Source organism: Pezoporus flaviventris, unplaced genomic scaffold (genome assembly GCF_033815535.1).
Source record: "Pezoporus flaviventris isolate CSIRO_AGI_PZ_B2104156 unplaced genomic scaffold, CSIRO_AGI_Pfla_v1 ptg000007l, whole genome shotgun sequence".
NCBI lineage: Eukaryota > Metazoa > Chordata > Aves > Psittaciformes > Psittacidae > Pezoporus > Pezoporus flaviventris.
The window spans coordinates 503,100-525,046 of record NW_026892555.1 but is presented as its reverse complement, the minus strand read 5'-3'; the positions used below and the strand labels follow the sequence as shown (position 1 = coordinate 525,046).

Sequence of the window (21,947 nt, the reverse complement as noted above, 5' to 3'; positions counted from 1 at the left end):
AAGGATGCTGGGGAGGGACTCTTCATCAGGGACTGGAGTGATAGGACAAGGGGTGATGGGTTCAGACTGAAACAGGGGATGTTCAGGTTAGATAAAATACAGCTAGAATCTGGCATTGTGTCTGTATATGGACATCTGGAACCACCACATTTAGTCTGCTGCAGTTAAGAAGGACTTGTCTGCAAATGCTCATACTCAAAGACATGAGGATGTGTTGCACTATGTGTAGCACAACACAAGAATGGAATGAGAAAGGCAGCAGGGCTTTGAACACCAGCAGCATAACATCATTCTTCTATACAAGGTGCTTTCCATGTGGCAAATTCCCACTTTCTGGAAGGGAAAAAGAGAAGGAAAACCTCCACGTTTGCTGGGTTAAATTGGGATGGACTTCAAAAAAAACCCAAATCCCCCTTGAGAACAATATGATTGGTTTAAAAAGGGACTTTCTAAGTAGGATTTGGAATTCTTTGCTCACAGGAAGGTGTTTCTATGCATTGAGAACCTTTCAAAGAGCCTCCCAAGCAGAAACCATGGCTTTCTGCTGAGCTTACAACCACCTCAGAGCAGAGGCTGGGGAAAAGCAGCGACCAGAGCTCCAGTGAATAAACAGCCACTTAAATAGCAGCATCTCAAGCTTCCAACACCCTCCCAAGCATAAATCACAGGCAGCATTAGGAGGGGGAGCATGTTGCTCCTCCCCATAAGTACAGACCTGGCGATGTATCGGCTCGTGGCTGATCTGTTCAGGCAGCTGGATGGAGAGAAGCCAGCACCGGGTGTACACTGCAACCTCCCTGCTGGAAACAGAGGAAAACAGAGATCATTTGGTCAGAATCAATGCATTTCATGCAGTTCTCAGTATCTTCGGTCCATAAAGTGATCAGAGGGATAGGACACCTCTGCTGTGAGGAACGGCTGAGAGTTGGGGTGGTTCTGCATGGAGAAGAGAAGGCTTCAGGAAGCCCTTGCAGCCTTTCATAGGGGCTGAGAAGAAAGTTGGGGACAGTCTTTTTAGTACGGTCTGGAATGACAGGGTAAGGGGTCATGGTTTTAAACTAAAAGGAGGGAGATTAAGGCTGGATATAAGAAAGAAAGTCTTTATGATGAGGGTGAAGAGACACTGGAACAGGTTGCTTAGACAGGTCGTAGGTTCCCCATCCCTTGGACAGTCGAGGTCAGGTTGGATGAGGCTGTGAGCAACCTGATCTAGTTGAACATGTCCCAGCTCATTACAGAAGGGTTGGACTAGATGACCTTCAAAAGTCCCTTCCAACCCAAAGTATTAAATGGTACTATGATCTTATGACCTTAACCCTAAGCAAGAAGCTCTCAGAGCCCAGACGGCTGAGGATGCTCTTTCTGGACCACACCGCTGGCACCAACACACCAACCACAGCAAAAAGTCTCCTTCCCAGCTCCAAACACAACAGGAACCTTTCCCCTCAGCACCTAAACACGCCAACACCCCCCCTCTGCACAACCCCCATGCTTTTCCTATCACTTCCACGCTCAGCTTGGCTTGGCTTGGCTGGGGAAACCCAGTTGCTGTGTCGGCTACATGCGCTCACGTAATTAAACCGTCCTTGAGCGGGGCGGAAAAGAACGAGCTGCAAACAAAGGCTGGCTCCCGGTTTTCCAGGTGGCTCAGTCACTCACCTGCCAGCCCGGGCGTGTTGGGAAGTGAAGGAGTGGAATTTGATCGAGCGGCAGCGCGCTCTCCCCACGCGCGAGCTGTCACTCGGGCTGCCGCCGGCGGCAAAGCCCCATCTGTTCCCTCTGCTACTCAAAGCACCGGCGATGCGGGAGCGGGTGGCACACGCCTGTCGATCAGAGGCATGGAGTAAACTCTGTGTAACTCACTGGTAAGCGCGTTGAAGCTTGCGGCAAGCTCGCTCGAGCTTGATGTGAGCGTGTTGAGTGTTAACCGGGCGTCGGAGGCACTGCTGAGGGGTATTTTGCATCTCTTCCTTTCAGCTTCCCCCTCATTTCAGAGCTTCTTTGCTCTAAAGAAGTGGTAAATGATTTGGTAAAGTTGTGAATGCTCCATCCCTGGCAGTGTTCAAGGCCAGCTTGGACAGAGCTTTGGGTGACATGGTCTAGTGTGAGGTGTCCCTGCCCATGGCAGGGGGTTGGAACTGGATGATCCTAAGGTCTTTTTCAACCCAAACCATTCTGTGATTCAATGATGCTATATAAGAGCATCTTTTCAGTGCTAAAATAAATAGACATCAATGTTGGGTTGCTCTGAAGATGCCACTGAGCATCTCTTAGTGAGGATGTCGCTGAGGCTACCAAGGTTGACCACCCAACTGAACCAAGGAAGCCGTGGCTGCCCCATCCCTGGCAGTGTTCAAGGTCAGGTTGGACACAGGGGCTTGGAGCAAGCTGCTCTAGTGGAAGGTGCCCCTGCCCGTGGCAAGGGGTTGGAGCTGGATGAGCTTTAAGGTCCCTTCCAACCCAAACCATTCCATGCAGGGGAAAGACCCAAATTAAAGTCCAACCATTAGTGTAGGAACAGAGCATCCCTCTGCCCTCTGCTGTTATGCTTAATGCTCCTTAAAGCAAGCTCAGCAGGATGGGCTATACCAGGAGCTGCTCTCCAGGGCAGCAGACAGTGTCCCTGAATATTTAATACCTCACATAAAAGCAGACTCTTGGGGACAGACACGCTCCCTGCTTGTGTGCCATCCTTTCAGTTAAAGCAGCCTGACAAGCACATCCTGGCCAGAAAGGGTAAATCACTAAAGGAATAAATAGGTAAGTAAAGAAATAAAGGTTGCAACAGCATCACGCCACTGGTTTTTCATTTATAGATAGCAAAAATATATCCACAGCATGATGTCTGGGGTGGCTTTTGCCCAGATTTTATCTTCTGGCAAGAAGTTATGTTATTACACATGGACAAGTGATGCTCATCTCCTATTACACCTCTTGCTGTGAATTAACTCGCAGCCTGGAGGCAGTTTAACCACCTGAGAGCCGGTCCCATCCACAGCAGAATCTGGGTTGGATGCATCTGTCCAGGGCTGCCGACCATGCCTGGCAAAGCATCAGGCTGGCAGCTGGCAAAGAAACCCTTCATCCACCCCCTAATTGCTCACCCTGCATGCAAATCCTCTCTGAACCATTAGAAAAGCACCTCAATATTTACCCAGGAGGAGACAACCCAGTGCCTGCCTCACGCTGCTGGATAAGAAGCTCCGTAATTAAACCTTGTGCCGTCGATTGGGATTTATGGGGGAGTATTTTTAGAAGCTTTTGTATCGTGTAAAAATCAGTTTCAATACAAGCAGGGCTCTGTGAGCATCCCAGCAGCACAGGGGAAGATGGAGGAGACGCAGTTTGATGGCTCAGATGTTTAAGGAGAACCCAAGTTTGGGTATTTACAGTGGGTACCAACTTTGGATGCTCACTTAGTGCCATCACCAAGAGCTTTTCATTACTAAATGCAAAGCATCCGATATTTTGCAGGCAGTGGTGATTCAAATAATACAGTGTCTATATTATCAAAGCAATCCAAAACTGGGGTGAAACTGGGGCTGAGCAACACACCAGGGAACTGGATAAGGGTGGACTTAAAAACTTAGAAGCTGAAATTGCAGCAAGTTGGAGTATATTAAACAAGAAGCCAAAAGGATGCCCAGAGCGGTTGACTCCGGGAGCCTCCATTGGTCCAGACATGATTTTACTTTGCAGGACAGATGCCAGACACAAAACTGTCCCATTTTCCTCCCCAGTTACTCTCCAACTGGGGTGAGTGTGAACGTCGGGATGCAGTGATGCTGTCGGATCATTGCGCACGACCCGTATCTTCGTCTATATTACACAAGTCCCTCACTGCAGAGATGTAAAGAAGTGCCATGGCAAGTTCCTCCCCTGTGCACACTCCATGGCAGTGGGAACAACAGGGGGAGGGAAAAAAAAAAGCAGGGAAAACGAAGAGCTGCTGGGGAGAGCATCAAGAAGTGCACATTAAGGGCTTTTGAAGTGATTACACCCAGCACGGCGGTGTCAGGCTGGATATTTTATACCCTGCCTAAGGGACAGGTGTTTTTTCCTCCTCTTTTTTCCCCCCTTTCTTAATGATTTAAGTCGGTTTGAAGCGCATCATCTGTAAGGAAATACACAGCCCGTGCAAACGGGCTTCTTCCTCTCAATGCATCATCCCAACCTGACGCTGGCTGCTCCGGCGGCTCGGGGTGTTCTCAAGCGCGAGCGGTGAGAAGTGATTGCTGTACCTAAACCCCAGGCGCGAGACTCAACGCGTCCCTCCGGAGGGAGCAGGAGCTGTCATGTTCATTAAATGCATGATTACAGCTATGATTAATAGCGGGGGCTGCAGCCTGATTCCTTTCTTTCTTGCTCCTCTAAAGGAATCCACAGCCAAGCGGTCCCACGGTGCTGCCTGCAGCGTGTGTCTCGCTTGAAATTACAGCTTGTAGAGAATCATGGAATCATGGAATGGTTTCAGTGGGAAAGGACCTTAAGATCATCCAGTTCCAACCCCCTGCCATGGGCAGGGACACCTTCTACTAGAGCAGCTTGCTCCAAGCCCCTGGGTCCAACCTGGCCTTGAATACTGCCAGAGATGGGGCAGCCACAGCTTCTCTGGGCACCCTGTGCCAGCGCCTCAGCACCCTCACAGGGAAGAGCTTCTGCCTAAGAGCTCATCTCAGTCTCCCCTCGGGCAGGTTAAAGCTATTCCCCTTGGCCTGTCCCTACAGGCCCTTGTCCAAAGCCCCTCTCCAGGTTTGCTGCAGCCCCTTTAGGCACTGGAGCTGCTCTCAGGTCTCCCCGTCCTGCAGCAGAGGGGCAGGATCCCCTCCCTGAGCTTCTGCGCATGCTCTAGGGGTGCAGCCCAGCACATGGGGGGGTTCTGGGCTCAAGTGCATGCTGAAGCCGGGTCATGGGGAGCTTCCACCAATGAACACCTCCAAGTCCTTCTCCTCGGGGCTGCTCGGAATCACTTCTCCACCCAACCTGTGCCTGGGATTGCCTTTTGATGGAAAAGGGAAGAGACAGAATTTATCCCTGTCAAAGGCTCCACAACCATTAAAATGCTTAAAACTAACAGCCATACGTTGATAAGGACCCTTTCCCATCCACCCATAGCCACAAAGCACAGCTCAAGGCTCTAAAGGGTCCATCTTCTGCATCCTGGTCCTTCTCCTCCTGGGAAAGGTTGGCAAGGATTTGCCTTGGAAGCCTGGAAACCATGCTCTAGAGCAACATTTGAAGCTTTCCAATGTGCCCATGCAGGGATTGGGATGCTTCCATCCAGCTCCAACACCCCTGCTCAGCCCCACTTTGCCCAAGGGCTTGTGCTGCAACAAAAAACCTACCAAAAAGGATGCTTGAACTTTTCCTCTGCATTAAAACCAGGCTGTAAATACTGCACAGAGGGAACATGTTAATTATTACCTGCTTAATTATTTAGGAAGGACTTTATTGCTCCTAGGGCACAGCTCAAGGACCAGGGGCTCATCATGTGGAAAGCTCCGTTTGCACATCTTATCCAGTAATTTATATTTTATATGGTAGAAAAGCCGTAGAAAACTGAAATAGCCTAAAAAGAGGGAGAAGTTGCAGATATGGGGTGAGGATCATGGAATCATGGAATGGTTTGTGTTGGAAGGGACCTTAAAGCTCATCCAGCTCCAACCCTTGCCATGGGCAGGGACACCTTCCACTAGAGCAGGGTGCTCCAAGCCCCTGTATCCAACCTGGCCTTGAACACTGCCAGGGATGGGGCAGCCACAGCTTCTCTGGGCACCCTGTGCCAGTGCCTCAGCACCCTCACAAGGAAGAGCTTCTGCCTAAGAGCTCAGCTCAGTCTCCCCTCTGGCAGGTTAAAGCCATTCCCCTTGGCCTGTCCCTACAGGCCCTTGTCCAAAGCCCCTCTCCAGGTTTCCTGCAGCCCCTTTAGGCACTGGAGCTGCTCTAAGGTCTCCTGTAGCCTTCTCCAGGATGAACAAGCCCAACTGTGACAGCACCATTAAAATACCATCCAGCATCAAGCCCATTGCTGCCCACCTGGTTCAACTGCCCAAAATCAAGGATAATTTATGGAATTCTTACTCAAGGAGGGAAACAACCAGGGTTTTGTGACAGCAGTCAGGGATCAGCTCTACTGACAAGCACTTCAACTTGGAGATGACCATAACAGGGTTATCCCATCTTCCTGTTACTATTCACTCCTCGAGAGACTGGATTTTGCCCTTGTGCTCATCCTGCTTCAACATGACCTGCCACACAGGAAAAGCCTTCCTTTAACCAACACCTCCTTTAACAGGTCCCACTGTATCCCTGCTTTGCTCCGTGGTGCACGCAGCCTACTTCGGCAAGAGCCGAGCGATTCATTTTGTGAGGCTCCCCTTCCCTTTCCTGCTGAACCAAAACCTTTGGAGGCCGGCACAGCTCAGGGAAATTTATTTCTTTAATTACTCTTCATTTGAGTGGGTTCCAGTGTTTTGGATGATCAGCATCAGCAGCTTGGGGGGGATTTATTTCACTCACCAGACAGCAGGAGCCCTCACTCTTTAGAAGGTAACGGCAAAGGAAGGGATGAGCTGTCACTGCAGGAGTGGAGCTTTTCGTGCCCTCCTGCCTGATGCCATCCCAGCTTCAAACAGGAATGGGCCTGCCCCTGGGCCAGGAAGTCACAAGTGCTTTAACCACAGAATCACAGAATGGCTTGGGTTGGAAAGGACCTGAAGATCATCCAGTTCCAGCCCCCTGCCATGGGCAGGGACACCTCACACTAGACCATGTCACCCAAGGCTCTGTCCAAGCTGGCCTTGAACACTGCCAGCGATGGAACATTCACCACTTCTCTGGGCACCCTGTGCCAGCACCTCAGAACTCTCACAGTAAAGAACTTCTTTCTATCTAACCTGAACTTCCCCTGTTTCAGTTTGAACCCATAGTGAAGCAACATCGATTAATGAAGCATGCTCTGGGTTTGATGCTGTACGAGCGTATGACTGCAAGGAGCCCAGAGTGATGTTATGGAACATCTCCCGAGCTATGCAAGCTCTGGTCAACACCAGTGCTGCACCCAGTGGTACTCCTCAAGGAGCGCAAGTCCCTGTCTGCAACCCGGGACTGAATTGAGCTGTAGAGGGACCAAGGGATTGAGCGATCCCAAAAGCAAGGGATTGAGCTCTAAAGGGGGAAGGGGATGAGTAATCCCAAAAACAAGGGATTGAGACTGGAGGGGCCAAAGGATTCAGCAATCCAAAGACAAGGCATTGAGACTGAAGCCCCATGGAATTGGGCTCAAAAGGGGTAGGGGATTCTGCAGTCCTAAAGACAAGGGATTGAGCTGAAATGAGCCAAAGGATTTAATTCAAGAGGGGAAGAGATTAAGATTGAAGGGTTTGGGGGAATTGAGCAATCCCAAAGACAAGGGATTGAGCTGAGAGGGGCCAAAGGACTGAGCTCAAGAAGAGTACGCGACTGAGCAACCCCAAAGCCATGGGATTGAACATGAAGGGCCCAAGGGATCGAGCAATCCCAAAGACAAGGGACTGAGCTTGAAGAAGCCAAGGGATTGAGCTCAAAAGGGTCAAGAGACTGAGCAATCCCAAAAGCAATGGATTGAGACTGAAGAAACCCAGGGTTTCTGCAGTCTTAATGACAAGGCATCAAGACTGAAGGGACCACAGAATTGAGCTCAGAAGGGGTAAGAGACTGAGTAATCCCAGAGGCAAGAGATTGAGATTGAAGGGATCAAGGGATATAGCGATCCCCAAACCAAGAAACTGAACTCAAAAGGGGATAAGGGATTGAGTAATCCTACAGGCAACAGATTAGGATTGAAGGGGTCTAGGGATTAAGCAATCCCAAAGACAAGGACTGAGCTCAAAGGGGGCCAAGTGATTGAGTTCAAGAAGGATAAGGGATTGAGCATTCCTAAACCCAAGGAATACCACTCAAAGGGGCTGAGCACAAGTGGGCCCCAGCACAAGCAACACCAAAACTAGCTGAAAGCTGAGGAATGCAACACTCCTGTTTCCACTGTTCTCACACCTTGTGCTGGCCTCTCCTCCACCTACTTCTTCCTTAACCCTCCACCACTTGGTCCCAACACATTCAAGGTGTTTTGCTGCCTAATTCCTGCTTGGACACCTACATTAAAGACGTAGCGAGCATTAAGAGTGCCACCAAGCAGAGGACGGGTGATGGAAATGTTCCAGTCTTAACCATCCTTTCCTTTCCAAGAAACTGAGCAGCTCAGAGGAGGGAGCATGGTTCACACAAGCCCTCAGCCGTGGGGAGCCAGCGCTGGTGCTGAGCACTTCATCATCCTTGCAAAGTGGAAAGTGCATTTCTGTGGTGCTCAGCACTTCTAAAATGAGTTGGTAAACAAGGAGCTGAGAGTGCATTTCCCTGTGCCACAGTGATCCTCCTCCTCCTTTCGCCCAGTGTGGAGCTCTCCCTCTGCATTTGAAATCATAGAATCCTGGAATGGTTTGGGTTGGAAGGGACCTTAAAGCTCGTTCAGTTCCAACCCCTGCCATGGGCACGGACACCTTCCACTAGAGCAGCTTGCTCCAAGCCCCTGTGTCCAACCTGGCCTTGAACACTGCCAGGGATGGGGCAGCCACAGCTTCTCTGGGCACCCTGTGCCAGCACCTCAGCACCCTCACAGGGAAGAGCTTCTTCCTTATCTCCAACCTGAACTTCCCCTGTTTCACTTTGAACCCATCACCCCTTGTCCTACCACTCCAGTCCCCAGCACCCCAGCAGGTGAAGCCCAGCAACATCAGTGTCCCCAAAGCCACCAGCCTTTCATCCCACCAGGCTCCTGCATGCTCCCAGCAGGTAAAACCTCACTGGAGGATGAGGAAGGGCAGGAGAGGATTCATCCACGGAGATCAGCCTGGAGACTGTCAAAACACCCTTGGAGCCAGCCCCAGCTCAGGGTGTGCAATACCTCTCACTGCAGCAGTGGTGGCTGGTGCCTTGATTAGGGTCAAGGCTCTTTTCCTGGCCAATGTCAACCCTTAATTTGGTTTCTGCTGCTTTCAGTCTTGCACAGGGCTGTGCTGTTTCAGTTCCCCTTTGGAATTCCTTTGTGAAGCACTACATTGTCAGGACCTTCTGCTTCTTCCCCCAATTTCACGGCAATTCCTCAAGAGTCTGACGCGCGTCTTAGCAGCTGTAGCAAGAAATGAGGCAAATGCTCATTGTGAGTGGAGAAAGCAATTTATTCCGCCTGCTTAATTAATTGCAACGTATCAAATGCTTTCCACACCTATTTGCTAATAACTGAGAAATATATCATTGCAGAAATACCAGTTATCCCAAAGGGAAAGAGCTTTTCCATGTTGATCCTGCATCTTCATCCTGCACAGGGATTAGAAGCGGATTTCTGAGCTCTGTGTTTGGAGCTACGTGTTTTCTTCTGAGCCTTTTCCATCCTTGCTCAAGTGTGGAGCTACAGAATCACAGATTGCCAGGATGGTTTGGGTTGGAAAGAACCTTAAAGCTCATCCAGTGCAAAACCCCTGCCACGAGCAGGGACCCCTTCCACTAGAACAGCTTGTTCCAAGCCCTGTCCAACCTGGACTTGAGCACTGCCAGGGATGCAGCAGCCACATTATTCACCATGAACCTCTTCAGAGAGCTTCTTTATACCAAAACCGCCTTCAGAAGCTTATCCTGGGTCTGCAGTGATGCTTTCCCTGTTCCCAGCCAGGCGTCCTCCATGCCACCAGCAATAAAGTGGGTTGAGGATGAGCCATGGCAAAACTCCTGCTCTTCTTGCTCTGGGAGATGGATGAGTTCCTTTATCACTCCTGGAAGCCCCAGGATTGACTCCGATTGACTCCAATTGACTCTGACAGAGCACATGGCTGCAGGAGCTGCATCCCCAAGACCAAGTTTTAACTCCCCACCAACATCCATCAGTAAATCACTTGTTGGAGACAGAGCAACAGCGTGGATGGATCAGCCCATTTGATGGATCCAGGCACAACCAGCATCACATTTCTTGGTGTAGTCAGGCGATGAAGAGACAAAACACTGACCCAATAAATTCAGGCAAAGAGCAGAATTATAACTCACTGTAAGGAACACCATGCTATTAAACTGTCAGCAGCGCTTCCCATCTCTCTGCTCCCCCAAACACAGAGTCTGGCACTCGAAGGGAAAGGAAAAGCTGCTGTTTTGGTCTTTAGATAAACTTTGTCAAGTGCTGCAAACACTGAGCGTTGAATAAATGCGTGAAGGTCCAGAGGCGATGAGCACACACAAATCTTCCACCCTGCCAGCCCCAGTTATTGTAAGGCAAGAGACAGTGATATCTGTGGAATCCATCCTTGTGAAGGTGGATGAGTTATGGGTAGAGCTGATAGACCAGACCTAGTTATCATAAAGCAAGAGACCGTGGTATCTGTTGACTCCATCCTTGGAGGATGGATGAGTTATGGCTAGAGTTGAAAGGTGACATAAGAATACTGACACACGCCAGCTACTTGGGTGTTATGGTTACAAACCCAACGTACTGCGTGGCAGGGGAAGGAGAGTACAGCAAAATAAGACCTATGGAGCCAGGCTGAGAACATTGGGACTGTTCAGCCTGGAGAAGAGAAGCTGCATGGAGACCTCAGAGCAGCTTCCAGTGTCTGAAGGGGGCTACAAGGCTGCTGGAGAGGGACTCTTCATCAGGGACTGTAGCGACAGGACAAGGGGTGATGGGTTCAAACTGAAACAGAGGAGGTTCAGGCTGGATATAAGGAAGAAGTTCTTCCCTGTGAGAGTGGTAAACACTGGAACAGGCTGCCCAAGGAAGCTGTAGGTGTTCTATCCCTGGCCATGTTCAAGGTCAGGTTGGATGGAGCTTTGAGGAACCTTGTCTAGTGGAAGGTGTCCCTGCCACATTGGACTACATAATCTTTAAGGTCCCTTCCAACCCAAACTATTCTATGATTCTATGAACCCTTCCTGCAACTGTTTAAGCCCTGTGGGTTTTGGCTGCTCCACCTGGCCACGGAGAAGACATCCTCTGCTCAGCAGCTCTTCATGACCCTGGAGACATGAAGCCCCTCTATCTCCTCCTCTTCAGATTGCACGGACCCAGGCCTTCCACTCTTCCAGCCATCACTTCTCCCCTGGGCTCCTCCCAGTGATTCAACACTGCCCTGAAACTTGCCCCAAAACCAGAGCTGCTCCATCTAAAATCTTTCCTGTCCACATTCTGGGGGGTTCACCCCTTTTCTTGCACTCCAGCAAGATGTCTGCTGCTGTTGGTGACAGCTTCAATGCTGGGGCATGGTGCTTATGGCAGAATCCCCCTCAGGTTGAGTTTGTGTAGCTGATTATCCTGATCCAGTCATTTTGGAAAATCCCACTGATGTTAGGAAAGCTCTTGGACAAGTCCAGCATTGCTGACACCAGGATTTGCTTGGTCTACAAACCCCTGAGCTCACTTTATGGCCTTATTTTCCATGTTTCCAAAGGCTGATCCTTGCGCATCCTCTTCCAGACACAGCACCAAAGCCAAGGATTTAACAGCTCGCAGGTAGGGTCACAGACATCTAAACAAGCCATATGGATGCACACTCATGACCATGCCTATACCTATTTGCAGAGCCAGCAGTAAGGAGGATGCTGCAGGTTAGTCAGGCACTGAAAATCTGTCCTGAGCAGAGCTGAGTTGCAAAACCACCAGCAAACTGTCCCCAAACTGCTGCTGAGCATCCCTTAAATGCTCTCAGAAGGGTGATCACCTGAAATTGATGCTCCATCAGCTCTGTGCCCCCTCGGCCACCGCAGCATCCTCATCTCTGCCATCATCTGCTGTTGTCTTCATCCAGCCCCAGGTGGCTGGGGCAGCTAATCCATGGTTTAAACTACATCTCTGCCCTCCTCCCTGCCAGCAACGATGTGCAGGAAGGATTTATCCTCACTGGCTGTCCCAATCCTGCCATTTTCTCTCCAGCACCACTTACAACTTGCATTGTGAGTGCACTGGAATGGGTTGCCCAGGGAGGTTATGAATGCTCCATCCCTGGCAGTGTTCAAGGCCAGGCTGGACAGAGCCTTGGGTGACATGCTCTAGTGTGAGGTGTCCCTGACGATGGCAGGGGGGTTGGATCAGGATGATCTTAAGGTCCTTTCCAACCCTAACTATCCTATGATTCTATGTGAGCATCAGGGGGAAGTTATTTAGAATCATGGAATTTTTTGGGTTGGAAATGACCTCAAGATCATTCAGTTTCAACCCCTGCCATGGGCAGGGACACCTTCCACCAGAGCAGCTTACTCCAAGTCCCTGTGTCCAACCTGGCCTTGAACACTGCCAGGAATGGGGCAGCCACAGCTTCTCTGGGCACCCTGTGCCAGTACCTCAACACCCTCACAGGGAAGAGCTTCTGTCTTGTATCTAACCTAAATCTCCCCTGCTTCAGTTTGAACCCATCACTATTGCTACAGCCCCTGATGAAGAGAACTCTTTATTTCACTCTTCATTCAGATGTTGGTGTTTGCTCCTGGTTTTCCTCATACGTTTCAAACTTCCCGGAGCCACCCAGCTCTCCTGACCTGCACAAAGCTCTTTCCCTTCCTAATCCTGCTCTTTGTGAGTTTAAAACTACCCAGGATATCCTGTAACACTCTGCAGGCAGTTTCAGAGGCTGAAACAAGGTTGACCTCTCAATAACACTATTTATTGTGTCTCTTCATCCACCTTCCCACCGTACACTGAACAACGTCAGCATTAAATTGCCTCATTTAGAGCACCATCCATGATCAGACTCATCTCTGCACCCTTCATCCTTCCAGCAAAGAAAAACAATGACACAAACCCATCAGCTTTACCTTTCCCAGCTTAACTGTCCCCAAATCTTGTCAATAAAGCAGTTCAGGAGCAAAAATATGTGACCCCAAGTAAAAACTCCAGAGGAATACCATAAGCACAGTTAAAAGCCTGCTCTTGCCACAGAGCCACACTTGATGCATCAAGTACAAGAGGAGCTGAAAGAGGAACTGAATTGAAGCTAAATGTAAAGGCAGCAACCGTGTTGGAATGCCTGGTCAGAGTCATCTGCAGAATGATCCTCCCAGCTTTTCTTAGGTCAATATTGAACGTAATTTGTCGAGCATCTCAAATAGGTTTAACCTTGCGGTGGCATTAGGAGGCTTTGCTCAGGTTAAAACAAGAAACAAGTTTAATGGTGCATCTCTTAACTAAGCCTCAGTTAAGAAAAACCTCAATTTTCTTTAATCTTTCACTTCTTCTATGTTATTTTCCCTTCAGAGCTACCGTAGAGCAAGAAGAGTTCAGGGATGTGCTTTGGCACAAAGGGGATGCCCATCACCTCTGCACCTGAGCTCTTGTGGGGCCAGAGGATGAGCCAAAACACATGGGGTGGGAATAAGCAGCTAAAATCCATCCTCAACACTGAACATCAGTGGATTCTGGACACAGACAGGAAACCTTTGCTGCTCACCTGCTCTACCAGGGCTCTTGGTGCTCAGGTCTCTGCCTCGGATGGGGGTGCTGGAAGTCTTGGAGAGCTTATTGGCGGACACGCGGTACATCACACCGCCGATGCAGCGGTAGCCTTTGCTCCTCCATCTCTGCTGCACATGCTGGGACTTGCCTCCATGAGATGATGGGCGAGCTTGGACTGATTGTGGGGATCTGCAAGAAAAGATAAAGCCAGGGTAAGCTCAAATGAGGGAAGATATTGTGGATTTGGGAACAAACCATCAGCTGCCTGAGGATGGAGGTGATGCAAGGAGGAACCAGGGATGCTCTTGCTGTAGACAGAAGTTCTAATTCCTAATGATTTCATAGAATGGTTTGTGTAGAAAGGCAGCTTAAATCTCACTCAGTTCTAACCCCTGCCACAGGCAGGGACACCTTCCACTAGAGCAGGGTGCTCCAAGCCCCTGTGTCCAACCTGGCCTTGAACACTGCCAGGGATGGGGCAGCCACAGCTTCTCTGGGCACCCTGTGCCAGCACCTCAGCACCCTCACAGGGAAGAATTTCTGCCTAAGAGCTTGTCCTGGGTTCAGCAGTAGCAGTCATGTTTCTCCTCCTTGGTAGCTGGTGCAGTGCAGTGTTTTGACTTTCAGCTCGGGAACAGAGCTGATAGCGATGTTTTGGTTTGGCCAAGGACTTTGTGAGCCTCATGCTCTGCCAGGGGGGAAGGGAAGCCAGGAGGAAGCAGAGACAGGACACCTGACCCAAACTGACCAAAGAGGTATTCCATACCACAGCACGTCATGCCCAGGAGGTAACTGGGAGTTAGCCGGAAGGGCTGGGAGACTGCAGCGTTGGAGGAGGTATCGGTCGGTGCTTGGTTGGGCTTGGGGGGCGAGTTATCGGTCGGCTGGTGCTGAGGTGTTGTATTCTCTCCCTTGTTATTTCCTTTATCATTATTATCACTGGTGGTAGCAGTAGTGATTTGTGTTATACCTTAGTTACTAAACTGTTCTTATCTCAACCCGTGGGAGTTGCATTCTTTTCGATTCTCCTCTCCGTCCCTCTGAGAGCAGGGGGAGGGCAAGAAAGGGGGGGAAGTGAGCGAACGAATTACCTGACTGGGTTTAAACCACGACAGAGCTCATCTCAGTCTCCCCTCTGGCAGGTTAAAGCCATCTCCCCATCTTTCCACTAGACCCGCAGACCCTGCACAAGGCAGAGGGACAGCGGGACAGCAATGAGTCGGGATAAGACAAGAAGAAAACGACCTCAAGCTGCACCAGGGCAGGTTTAGATGGAGCTGAGGAACAATTCCTTCCCCAGAGGGTGCTCAGGCATTGGAACAGGCTGCCCAGGGCAGGGCTGCAGTCACCGTCCCTGAAAGTGTTCACACAGCGTGGAGACGAGGCCTCAGTGCCATGGGTTAGTGGTGGCCTTGGCAGGGCTGGGGAATGGTTGGACTGGGTGAGCTTAAAGGGCTTTTCCACCCTGGTTGATTCCATGATCTGTCACCAAAACCCCCTCTGGTTCATGACCTGGTATCTCCTGCACCATCCCACCTCCTTCCCAAGCAGCGCGGATGCAGGCAGCTCATTCAGTCCACACGCCGTTATCCAAACAGCCAAAATCACATCTCCACTATCAGTCGTCTCCCTCATTTAGGGCTAATCCAAACAGTAATTTGTTTATGCAAATGAGAGCTCTAATTTTGCATTAGTCCAAACTAAGGCTCATAATGCTATTAGCAGAACGTACATAAACCCCGCATTACCGCAGCCTATCTGTAAATGAAGATCCCACTATCCTATCAGCAGAATGCAAACCCTGGAGAGCATTCCCTGTAAATGAACATGTGCTGCAAAGGGAAACAAGGAGAACTGGAAAATGGAATAGTTACATTTCTTAATGCTGAGCCTGACAGGCTCTTCATTTCATCGGGCTGTTGCCACTGGCTACCAAGCTTGAACTGCTGCCTGGTTTGTGAGGAGGGGATGGCGTTGTATAAAGATGCTGCCCAGGTTCCAGTATCCCCAGGGTTTGGTCCTGAGGAGCTGCTCCAGAGAGAAGCATCAAGTCTTAATCTTACACAACCAGGTCACTTGTAAAGAGCTACGGCGGTGGCATCACGGCGGGGAGTGAGTGATGAAAGGAGGGACGTTAGGGCCCTCCATGGAGCAGCCAGCAGGTCACAGCAAGTTTCTGCAGTCCAAGATTGCCACCATCATTGGTGACAGGACTTGGAGGAAAGTCTTAGGGCCATAATGCCCTGATTAAAAATCGCATCAAGTATCTAATGGTCAGCAGGTTGAGGGAGGGGATTCTCCCCATGTAGTGCACTCTGGAGAGACACCCCTGCAGCCCTGATCCAGGCCTGGGGCAGCACCAGAGGGACGTGGAGCTGTTGGAGTGAGACCAGAGGAGGCCACGGAGATGCTGCGAGGGCTGGAGCAGCTCTGCTCTGGAGCCAGGCTGAGAGAGCTGGGCTGGGGCAGCCTGGACAAGAGAAGGGGAGACCTTAGAGCAGCTCCAGTGCCTAAAGGGGCTGCAGGAAAGCTGGAGAGGGGCTTGGGACAAGGGCCTGTAGGGACAGGCCAAGGGGAATGGCTTTAACCTGCCAGAGGGGAGACTGAGCTGAGCTCTTAGGCAGAAGCTCTTCCCTGTGAGGGTGCTGAGGCGCTGGCACAGGGTGCCCAGAGAAGCTGTGGCTGCCCCATCCCTGGCAGTGTTCAAGGCCAGGTTGGAGACAGGGGCTTGGAACACCCTGCTCCAGTGGAAGGTGTCCCTGCCCGTGGCAGGGGTTGGAGCTGGATGAGCTTTAAGGTCCCTTCCATCCCAAACCATTCTGTGATTCTGTGCTTCCATGAAAATCCAACCAATCCCAAAGTGTGCACAGCCCTGGGGGCTGCTCATGCTGCTGAGCCCAACCAGCACTGGTTTAAGCACCAGTTTAAGACCCAGCTGGATGAATCCCTCCACTCCTCAGCCTATTTATTTCCCTGCTTTGCTGCACTCCCTCAAGGCACTGAAGTGGCTGCACACTCCGGCACTCCTTGTTCAAGAGTCACCATTTATCAAGAGTTATTACCTGGTGGCATCTGACCCCTGGGATGTGAGCAGGGAGCAAGCAGGGAGCAGTTGCTGAGCAAACAGCAACAGCTACAGAGTAGAAAACACTTTAGCCTTTTATAAAGTGAAAAGGTAGTGTAAGAGGAGCGGAGCAGAGATGTGTGCAGCGGCAGCTCTGCTCTCCGGCAGTCCTTAGTAGGGGTCAAGCCCTAAGTGTATGGGATCAGGGGTCCTGTATTGGTTGTTAGGGATGTTCCTGTTGGGATTTTTCAAGGATTTTGGTGGAAAGCATCAAAAAGCATCTCATTCCACAAAGGGAGTGGAGCTGAACCTCCTCCAATACGTGGCTGTTGCATTTCTGAGGTAGAATGCTTCTGCAGAACATCTACCCAGGTTCTCAAAGCCCCATGTGCCACCGGACTGAAGACTCAACCAAGGGCTCAGCCTCACCATCTCCATTTCTACCTTCTGGGTGGTGGAAGCATCCAAACAGGGATATCCTGAGGACCTCTCATCCTCCACTGAGGCTTTGCACCAGCCCAGCTCCTCAACTGGAAACCCTCCTATCCAAAAAGTTAGCCTTAATGGGGATTATATCCTCTGAGGGCTCTGAAGGGCCCCAACAGCCCAACTTCAATACCTTCTCAGGGGGGTTCATTATTTGCAGCCGGATTTATTCCCTTTAACTTGGCACAGGTTGCCCAAAGGGGTGGCAGATGCCCCATCCCTGGATTCCTTCAAGGATGTGGATCAACAACCTGATCTAGTGGAAGATGTCCCTGCTCACTGCAGGGTGGGCTGGACTAGATGACCTCTGAAGGTCCCTTCCCACCAAACTATTCAATGGTTCTATAAAGATATTCCAAATTGAAGGTAAAATATGTTTTACATCAGAAACTCACAGTGGAACATGAACCCTCATCAGGTTCTGGGCAGCCTGATCTAGTGGAAGATGTCCCTGCTCACTGCAGGCTGGTTGGACTAGATGACCTCTGAAGGTCCCTTCAACCTAGACTGTTCTATGATTCTGATTCTGTAAGATATTTAAAATTGAAGGTAAAATATGTTTTATATCATAAATCACAGTGGAACATGAACCCATACTGAAGAGATGGGGGAAAACCTAATTGACCAACCTTCACCTGTAGGAAGCCTCTATCTTCCTTGTTAAGCCAACTTATTGCTCCAACCATTCCATAGCCCCAGCACAACCTCAGCTCTGTGTCCCCTCCCCGTTAGTGCCATCCAACCCAATGTCCATAGGGAAAAGCCACCAGCATGGGGATGAAGAGAAGAATGACTCTAATGGAGGGCAAGGAACCGCTCTGAAGCCACAGTGGCTTTTCATCGGCCACGGTGTCACTGCTCTCTGTTGAATGCTTACCCTAATGGAAAGGACGGCCTTTGGAAATGAACTGTATTGAGAAAAAGAGGCTAAAATTAATGAGATAATAGCCAGGCCAAGGCCCTGAAGAATACACCGGCCCCTCGACACGAGGGGCTTGTAATTCCCTTTCTGCCGCACACGCCCGCGGATCTAAAGAGTCCTCCCGTCCATCCAGAAGCCCCGCTCCGGCAGGAAATTTCATTAACGTTGGAAAATAGGAAAGGTATTAAGCGTGGATAATGAAGGCCAGAGTGTGAACAGTGCCTTAAGATAGTCTTCTTTCTAGCCTTTGTAATGGGAGGCATGAACTTTCCCTTCAAATCCATTTCTAATCCATTTGAAATACTACAGCAAATTATCTTCCCTTCAGCCCGAAAGCGGCCAGCCAATTTACTCCGAATAGAAGTGACAATGCTACAGAATTTATCGCCATAACCTTGACTACACAAGGTTGAGGGTTGTCTTTTCCCCACCCTCCCCCCCGGGGTGGACACAGGAAGACAAACTTTTAATGAAAAGGGAGGTAGAGGAACGCTATAAAAACGTTTAAACCCAGCATCGTGGTTGTTGGAGCTCCGGAGCCAATGCGGGGCCGAGAGCAATGGGAGCATCAGAGGAGCTGGTGCTAAAAACAGTACAGAGGGAGGGCCTGGAGTGATTAAAGGCTGTAGGTTGAGATCTGGGCACTTTCTCTTTCATCCTTCAACTTTGGGTTGCTCTCAATGAGTCTGCCCATTTCATGCTGCTGTTTTGTACATGCTCAAGTTGACCAAGTCTGATTTTCCTTATTCTCTTTCCCATGATTAAACATCCAGCTGCTGTGTCCTTCTTAGAGTCACAGAGTCATTTAGGGTGGAAAAGCCCTTTAAGCTCATCCAGTCCAACCATTGCCTAGCACTAACCCATGGCACTGAGGCCTCGTCTCCACGCTGTGTGAACGCTTGCAGGGACGGTGACTGCAGCCCTGCCCTGGGCAGCCTGTTCCAATGCCTGAGCACCCTCTGGGGAAGGAATTGTTCCTCAGCTCCATCTAAACCTGCCCTGGTGCAGCTTGAGGCCGGTTCCTCTTCTCCCATCCCTTGTTCCTTGGGAGCAGAGCCCAGCCCCTCCTGGCTCCATCCTCCTCTCAGGCAGCTGTAGGGAGCGATCAGGTCCCCCCTGAGCCTTCTCTTCTCCACACTGAACCCCCCAGGTCCCTCAGCCATTCCCCATCACACTTGTGCTCCAGGCCCTGCACCAGCTCCATTGCCCTTCTCTGGCCCCGCTCCAGCACCTCAATGTCTCTCTTGTAGTGAGGGGCCCAGAGGTGAACCCAGGATTCGAGCTGCAGCCTCACCAGTGCCCAGTGTAGGGGGACAATCCCTGCCCTGGTCCTGCTGCCACACTGTTTATTTCCTCCCATTTTCTCTGCAAGACCAACTTCACATCTCTTGGGAAATGGAAATGTTTCTTCCAACAGACCGGTAAACCCAAAGCAAAAACTGGACCAAGAGGGAGAAAAGGGCTTAGCAAGACAACGTGGAGTCAATGGTCAGTTAATGCCCAGCTCAATATGCCTTCCTTGGCTCCAAATACAGCAAAGCTGCTCAGAATGGAAGAAAACCACCAAAACTTCAGCCAGGACCCAGCAAGTGCTGCCACCAAAACACAGACCCCCTTAAATTGATCTATAAAGAGCAAAAAAGAGGGAGATTTCCAAGCCAAAGTAGACAATGAGTGTTAGCAACAAGGATGACTCACTGCAGTGTGCAGCAAGAACTGTAGGAGATGCTCAGATTTAACACCCCTGTGCTATGCACACAAGTGTGCACCCATCATAGAACCATGGAACACTTTGGATTGGAATGGGCCTTAAAGCTCATCCAGTTGCAACTCCCTGCCACAGGCAGGGATACCTTCCACTAGACAAGGCTGCTCATCACACAAGACCATCTGATCCCAAACCCCCATACAAACACCTGCATAAACTCACCTATATAAGACTTCTGAAGGTCCCTTCCAACCCAAACTACTCTATGATTCTACATTTGAAATATATGGAGTATCTGATGTATATAAATTAAACCCAAACCCAGAGCAGAGCAAGAGCATCCCAACGGCGTTTCAGCCAACTGAAACGGAGAGGATTTCTTGGCGCTGACGGCAATACAAGGGGCTCTTAAAGGATGGTTTTCTTTTCCTACTGAATATCTTCTTTGGGCTTGGCTTATTTTTTCCTGGACGTAATCCTTACATAGTAAGAAATCACATTTGCATGCTGGCATTTGATTCCCAAGGGAAGAGCAGATCAGAAACGGGGCAATGGTTGCGGATAGCAACAGGGAGACGCGAGGCAGGAGAGAACCACCCAAAGCCTTTCAGGTGGTGATCAAAGGCCTGATTTGGGAATGATAGCAAAAATAATGGAATAAATATCACAATATCCTTGTTGTTAGCATGAAACAGAACTAAACACAGGATTTAGGCTTAAAAGTGCTCCTCAAACCAAGCAACCATCTGAGCTGCTGCACCAGTTTCGCTTGGAAGCTGTAACGTCTCTATCCTTACTCATGAACTGCTTTAGGACCCCAAATCCACAGAAATAAAGCAAGTAATTCCATTAAAATGCCTGATTTCTGGACTTGATATCAACATGACTGTTTCCTTCTTAGAAAAAAAGGGTAAAATCTCAAATAGACACTTTAAGACCTGATTCATTTAAAGAACCTGATGTGGATTATTCAAATAATTCAGTTCATTGACTGCGATATTAAGAGTTGAAAAAGTGATCAGAAAGGAAAGCATGTGAAATCATGGATCTTCTGCACTTGGCCTCATCAAGCTTCATGAGGTTCACATGGGCGCACTCCTCCAACCTCTCAAGGTCCCTCTGGTTCCATCCTTTCCCTCTAGTGTACCATTATCTCCTCCCACTAGATGGCTTTACTTTGAAGCCATTTCAGCTCCACGCTGGCATTCCCCTGCATTTCCTGCTTGCTTCCAAGCAAAGTCACAGTGAAGGATTCATCCTGCACTTGGCAGCCCTGCAGCGTTGGGCTTATGGACTCACTTGACAAGGGTGAACCCATGTGCCAGGGAAAGCACTTGTATCATGCCAAGATCTTACAAAACATAGGGGAGATACAGTTCTCACCTCAAGGAGCTTACAGCAGTGTTAGAGAGCTCTTCTCCCTGCCCAAAATCATTCCTGTTTGCTAAATCACTGCTATTGGTTCCAACCCCATTCATTCCTGTAGAGAGATGCAGAGCCTGGCTGCAAAACCAGCTCCACGTGCCATGGATGGAGAATGGAGGAAAGCATCTGCTTCACGACCTGCACTGAAGGACTGGTGTGGCCAGAAGGGGAGGGCAGGGATGGATCAGGCCCTTACAGAGCATGAAAGAGGGCAATCTGGAGAGCACTGAGGTGTCCAGAGAGCTCTGAGGTGCCCAGAGTAAGTCAGACATGGACCTGTTGGTGCATAAGAAGCTCCCCATGACCTGGCAGTGTGTGCTTGCAGCCCAGAACTCTCTCATGTGCTGGGCTGCATCCCCAGAGCATGAGCAGCAGGTCAAGGAGGGAATTCTCCCTCTGTGCTGCAGCTACTGGCTGTCCCTCTGTATTATACACACCCTGTGAGAGATACTACACCACCCATCTCATTTCTTCTTGCCATAAACCTTCCAGACCCACAACCAGGCTCCAACATGTCTTTTCCTCTATGCTTTCCATCACATCAGCCTCACCCCTAAGAAGGTTCTCCATCACTTAAATGCATCTTTGCTGAGCTGCCAGCAGGACAATGTTCCTCTCAGCAGGATGCTCCTTCTGCCTGTAATTAATGTTCCATCATCATTCCTGAAAGCAAACAGCTGCTGTGGTCTCAATCACTCATCTTCTTGTGGTTCTTGCTTTCCTAATGTAACAGGGATTTCTACATGGTGCTTCTGGCCAAGACTGCATCTGCTCCAACAACTTAGTGGACTCTTCTGTTCAGGTAGGGACTAAGCAGGTTTTGGCTGAGGTTTCCTGCTCTGCTGCCTATTCCCTCCCATTCCATTGCTTCCCCTAT

The 21,947-nt window shown here is 49.9% G+C and overlaps 1 protein-coding gene across 2 annotated transcripts in view; it reads right to left on the bottom strand.

Annotated features, from left to right (window-relative positions):
• Positions 1 to 21,947, bottom strand: part of ZC3H3 (zinc finger CCCH-type containing 3) — a 156,715-nt gene that overhangs the window by 41,185 nt on the left and 93,583 nt on the right. The window contains exons 5-6 of one of the 2 annotated variants that reach the window (XM_061447606.1): positions 13,461 to 13,654; positions 716 to 800 (exon numbers count right to left, since the gene is read on the bottom strand). In XM_061447606.1, coding sequence (XP_061303590.1) covers positions 716 to 800; positions 13,461 to 13,654 — 279 coding nt within the window. The remainder of the gene's footprint in view (positions 1 to 715; positions 801 to 13,460; positions 13,655 to 21,947) is intronic. The other variant, XM_061447607.1, reaches the window with a different exon arrangement.